Genomic DNA, 6,016 nt, shown 5'->3' on the forward strand with positions numbered 1-6,016 from the left:
TGGAGCTTACTAGCTTAGCTATAAAGGTTGAAAACATCCGAGGGAATAACTACGTACGTGCTCTAAAAAAGTCCAGAGTCGTTTTGATCTGTCAACACCTTTTCAACTGTCAGAGAAAAAAAAAAAACAAAAAAAATATTTATGCAAACGTAACCGGAACACGATTAACGACAGCGATTCACAGACGTCTCTTCTTCCGATTTTTTTCTGAGGGAGGGGGGACGTCTGTACACAGGCTAGTGTAGAAAAAGTCACCAAAGTTAAAGATTCCGTCACGGCCGTTTGCCAGAATCACAGAGGCGAAAATTGCGATCAGCTCTTGACTGCGAGATAATGGACTTACTAATCGTGGATGTATGGGTGTGCAAAAAAGAAAATGCCATTGCTCATACAAAACATGGCTTTTCCCATGACTGGTATCCATTTATATCTTTGTAAGAAACATTTGAGTGCAGTGAGCTGCTTTCCTTTCGACAATTCACTTCCTTGAAAGAGCTTCCCCTAGCTGATCGAACAGAGTTCCTCTCGCTATAAAACGACCTTTCTAGTGTCATGTCCTGCCGCTGGACCCCCGGAAGGAAAAAGCAGATAAAAGCAAGAAGCTTCTTGAATGCGGCGCGAAAGTCTTTGTTCATGCAAGCGTAGATGATTGGGTTGAGTACGCTGTTGACGTAATGCAACCATTTGGCCGCAAGAACTGACTCTTCGGGGAGCGGTGAGCAGCTTTTACAGAGACCGAAGATGAGATTTAGAACAAAGAAAGGCCCCCAGCAGATGACAAAAGCACCAATAACAGCAGCTACTGTTTTTGCTGCCTTGAGTTCCTTGGACAGAAGAAATTTCTTAGGGCTTCCTTGAACCGTGAGAATCATCTTCTTTATCTGATGACGGGCGGCTTTGTATATCTTCATGTAGCACACAAGCATGACCACCAAGGGAATGAAAAAGCACAAGACACTTACGATTATCTCGTAGACTGGGGGAGGTACAGACCAGATGATTAAGTTGAGGGCAGCCATGAAGATTGAGAACAACCATATAATCAGTATGGCTACCAGTACCTTTGTGGTCGACATTTTCTCGTGGTAGGTGAGTGGCGAAGAAATGCAGATGTAGCGTTCGATGCTAATTAAGCTGAGATGAAGGATGGAAGCCACTCCACAGAGGATGTCAACACAACTCCAAACCTGGTCAAGAAAGCACAAAATCTTAGTATATTGACCTCTGTATGGTTCACCTGTTTTCACTCAATTTTCTACTGATTGAATTTTGAAAAATTTCTTAAAACAGATTCTCTAAAGGGGAGCGGACTTTCAAGAGTCAAAATTTTCATTGAGTTTTCGGGGACAAAGCAAAAGATTGTAGTATCGCTCCATGTAAGGTAATCCGATCCGCATTTCGGCATCTGGGGAATTTTTACTTATAGAATCCGGAATTTAGCTCAAGGAATCCGAAATCCGGTTAACGTTTGGAATTCGGAATCCTTGTTCCACTGACAGTGAATCCAGATCCATTACCCGGAATCCGGAAACCCACCGCGTGAAATTCAGAATTCAAGACTGTCTTGCAAAACCTTACATGGTGCGACAAGCGCGTCTACCGCCTGCGTTCAATCGAAGACAGTCATGTTTTTTCTTAGATCAGTGCCTGATCAGTATTGTCCCCGTGTACTTGCTACTTGCTCATCTTAATGGTTTAGGCCTAGGATTAAAAATTGTTAGGAAAATTCAAATCCTAGAAAACAAGATTAAAAAGGTGAAACTCTTCAGAACCTGTTGAAGCCACAAATCAAACATCCACGCAGGTCCCGTGAGGAGATATGCAGCCCAGACTGGCATAGACACCGCTGCTACAAGAATGTCCGCCACAGCAAGAGAGACTATAAAATAATTAGTCATGCTGCGGAGTTTTTGGAAAACAGCAAAGGCAATGACAACCAAAACATTTCCAAACAAAGCCATGAGGATGATGATAACGAGAAACGTCGTGGAAATTAGAACGACTTGCTCGTCAAATTTTTCCTCAACGACGTTGCCGTTGCTTGGTGTCTCTGGTGTTGAGCTCGCCATCTTAAACTGAGAGAAAGGTTGATAAACTTTAATTTTGCAGTTACAATGAGATGCTTAAGAAATATTACAAGAGACCCCGCGTTATAACCGCTTCGTAGGACTAGGTTTTTCACAACGGTGGATTTCACTCTGGGCAAATCACGAAGGATTGACTAAAAATAGGAAAAGGTTGAAAAAAGGGCTTGAATCCGTGCAAACCTAACAACGTTTGCCTAATGCCTTTCAAGTTTCTCTAAATTTGTTTAAAAGCGCGATGTATGATCCTGAAGGTTGCCAATGTTTCTTCCTTACAGGGCCGTGAATTTCTCAATAAAATAAATTGTGTCCTTTGCCAATACATTCCCAGGCTTTCTATGCCTGCAAAGGTATTAAACATTGAATAAAATCAACGAATTACGGTGGCTTGACACTTTAAGTCCGACCGAATTGATCGATTATTCGTTTAGTTCATCCTCTCCAGATCCTTTTGCGAGAGGCGGTCTAGTCTCTTCTTGTTGCTTAGGTCTCACAGCTAGAAAAGCCGCTTACTGTTGCTACCCAATGTTCCGAATTTTTTACCTTTTCTACCTTGGGTTTGACCTCCCCTGAGTATTTTGCTTAAAAAAAAAAATGAAATGTTCCTTTTAGTTCTCGCGAAGGAACATTTTAATATTTGACCAGGAATGTATCCAGCATTATGACAAAGAAATCGCAAATCTGGTGCTTTAAGTGCCGTTAGGTTCCGGCCGATTCTATAAATTGCAAAAAATCCCGATGAATAAGACAAAGGAGGAATAAACTAGGAATTAAATTACATTTATGACATTTATTACATTCGAAATTTACAATTGGATTGTACCAGAAGTGATGTAGATTGATTTTGCGGTTTATTTCTGCCTTGGCTCAAAAATTTGACCATAATTGTTTATAAAATAAATAGGGATGAAACTGTCATTGCTTGTCTATCGAGGAAAGCTTTCTTAAAGAGAAAACTGCTAAAACAAACAAACTCACAAAAACTTAGGTTTGTCGTCAGTGGATCTTCTAATCCATTCATACTGTATTAATGAAAGTGTATTGGATATTTTGTTCTATTTTTTGTGGTAGATTCTAATCTTATCTTTGTTCAATTTTTATTGACCTATTTGCGAGAGAGTCCTCAAAATAGTCTTCCTTTAACTTCGTTTTAGCTCTTTAGCTCTTCTATTGAATTATTGCATGAGATTCTATTAATAATAAGATTTGAGTAAGACTAGAAATATTAAAAATAAATGGTGAAACTATAACTGTCTGTGATAGTAAAATACAAGCCTGCCTTACACATACCAGTAAAACAATATTTTCCAAATCCTAATGACGGCAAAACGGATTTCACTTAAAATTTTCACTAAAATAACCTCGTTTCATTTTCTTTATCTTTTACATTTTTAAACGGGAAATGTTTAACTTTAAGTCACGGAATGCTCAGTCATTTTTTGCCTTCATTGCCTATACTACTCAATTTTGTCGAAGCGATGTGTTATCTTAAGAACTTGTCTCCGATAGTTAGCAGCGTCGTTGTCGTCCTGAGTCTAGTTCTCAATGCCTAAAAGCCGTTCCATTTGAATCAAATTTCGGTTAGACCTTCTGCCCTCTTAGCCTATTTATAGAGAGAAACTACATGAGAATCAAAGTATTATGGAAAAATGTATTTAGAAAGCTAAACCTACCTTTTTGCAGCTTCATTAGTTTATATACTTACATTTGTCGTTACAGCTTTCTGTTGGTTCCCCATATAATCTGGGGTCACCATGAGCTCTTTGCTGTTCTTTGAAAAATTCGACAGCTGTAAAAAAATTTCTCAGTATAAACTGATGGACAAATTTAAAACATTTTATCTTTCTGCCGTCGTGCATGAAAGAAACCTTTTAAGTTGTTTCAATATGAATTGTGCAAGATTTAACAGCAAAAGTGTAGAAATCTTTAATTGCAAATTATGTCATAATATGAAGCTGACCTCAACCAATCAGATCGCTGTTTTATGGCATTTATGAGGACGCCATCGCAAATGATTGATCGTTGATATGTATTAGGAAGCTTTCGTGCAAATACGGAGGACGAAGACAGAAAAAAATATACAGTACTTTACCGCAGGCTTATTGTTAACAAATAGTAACGCAAATTAATGCTAAACGCAGTAGTTTATACCCTTAATCAAATTATCAAGTCTTCAATCACCAAGGTATCGCCACGTTGTTAAATGTTATTTGATTTTCAGTCTGTTTGTCAAGTCTTATGTAGTACAGCAGTTATCCGGAAACTTTTAGTGAAATGCATTTTGCTCTCAAGTTGTCATTCTTCTGGAAAAATATATTAATGACATTTGACATACACGGAAGAGTAACTAGTGGCAAAAAATAAATAGGGCCGTTCGGCATTGACATTTGACGCCTAACGATACTTGAATTCGTGAAGGACGACAGAGCTCATTTTTCATTTTAATAAGAGGGCCGCGTGGCAGAAAATGAAAATATCGATGGCGGGCAATGATTGAGAAATAAACATAAAAGTGTGAAAAGTTTAAAGGGCCGCTAAGCCAAATGGAAAATTAAGGAACCCTTTCATCTTAAAAATTTCTTTTGAAATTCTCTTTTCCATCCTTAGCTTTGAATGCCTTGATAAAATCCTCGAGTCTAACTACTCCAATGAAAGCTCCAGCTGAAAAGCTTTTTCCTACTTATAATACTCGCTTTATTGCACTGAGTGCTTATGAGGGATTCATAATGATAGAGGACGCCATTTTCGGTAAAAGTACTGAAGTGGCGAAAATATTAAGAGAAAGAAAATGGCAGGCTATTTTTGACAAATTGTGCAATTGATCTTGTGGTCTTATGACCCGGCGAAAGACTAAATGGAAAAATAATCGTCGAACTTTTCAAAGAACTATCTTCAACAAAGCTTATAAATCCTTTAAAATTCTTCAAATTTATTTCCTTAATTTTCAGCTTTTTGACAAAATCTTTTAGTGCGACTACAATAACTTTTTTCAGGATCACGGTTTTTTTTCGCAACGTAATTTACTCAGAAGTTTGGGAAGGTAAACTTGGCCCGTTTCTAAAATCGTGCTAAATCTTCGTCGCGTGGAAAGCCCTGTCGTGTTATATACTACAAGGTAATAGCATGACTTGGTTTAAGATGTATCTTAGTCTGACGTGCCATATTTAATTCAATCCACAAATAAAATCTTGAACCTCCGGCTGGTAGTGCATTGACACCAAGGTGTCTTTCAATGAATTTCGAAATTTTTCAACGCCTCTCCAACGCGTGCCCAATGTACGTCCTTGCGAAAACAGCCATCGTCCTTAGTCAATTTGTCCTTGCTCTAATTCTGAACAACCTAGTGGTAACATTTTAATCTATGGAAGAAATCCTCTAGTGCTACTATTCCAAAAATGAAAAGTCTTCGGACGGGCTTCGACCTGGTACCATTTATTTAAAGCGGAATTTTGAAAATAACAATTTGAAATTTTTAATGAGAATCTATTAGGGGCAAAAAGATTTAATGAATAGTTCTGAGAGGGAATACCTCGGAAAAAAACCGCCTCAAGAAATTTGGTTCTTGAAAGCCCAATCAAGTGGTTTGTTTTATCAAGTAGAAAGACATGTGAATTTTTCAAACAAGACCAAATCCAGCAATTTAGCACACATTACCAACTCCGCGGCATGGCCAGTACCAGTCTTCTTGTTACCAGTTTTTTGGGCAGAACACTAGCTGATTTCTATAGCTGATCCCATCTCCATATGTTTGCGCCTCCAAGCCTGTGTAAGGTGGAGCAGGTGAACTCGCCTCATAAAACGGCTGTTTCAGCAATCGCAAGTAAGACCTTTCGCCTAAGTCGCCTAAGGCCATATGGCTGAGCGCATGCGCAAGGTACTGGCGATACCGCGGAGGTGGTGTTAGGGACTTTAAGAACATCGCCTCGGCGACC

General features: G+C 38.8%; 1 protein-coding gene across 1 annotated transcript; it reads right to left on the bottom strand.

Annotated features, from left to right (window-relative positions):
* Positions 1-221: 221 nt before the first annotated feature.
* Positions 222-3,681, bottom strand: LOC140935913 (probable G-protein coupled receptor No18). The gene is made up of 2 exons (XM_073385487.1): positions 1,773-3,681; positions 222-1,187 (listed from the first exon to the last, which is right to left on the bottom strand). The coding sequence occupies exons 1-2, from the start codon at positions 2,067-2,069 to the stop codon at positions 387-389; spliced, it is 1,098 nt and encodes a 365-aa protein (XP_073241588.1). The 5' UTR covers positions 2,070-3,681; the 3' UTR covers positions 222-386.
* Between the last annotated feature and the right edge of the window lie 2,335 nt (positions 3,682-6,016).

Source organism: Porites lutea, chromosome 4 (assembly GCF_958299795.1).
Source record: "Porites lutea chromosome 4, jaPorLute2.1, whole genome shotgun sequence".
Lineage (NCBI taxonomy): Eukaryota > Metazoa > Cnidaria > Anthozoa > Scleractinia > Poritidae > Porites > Porites lutea.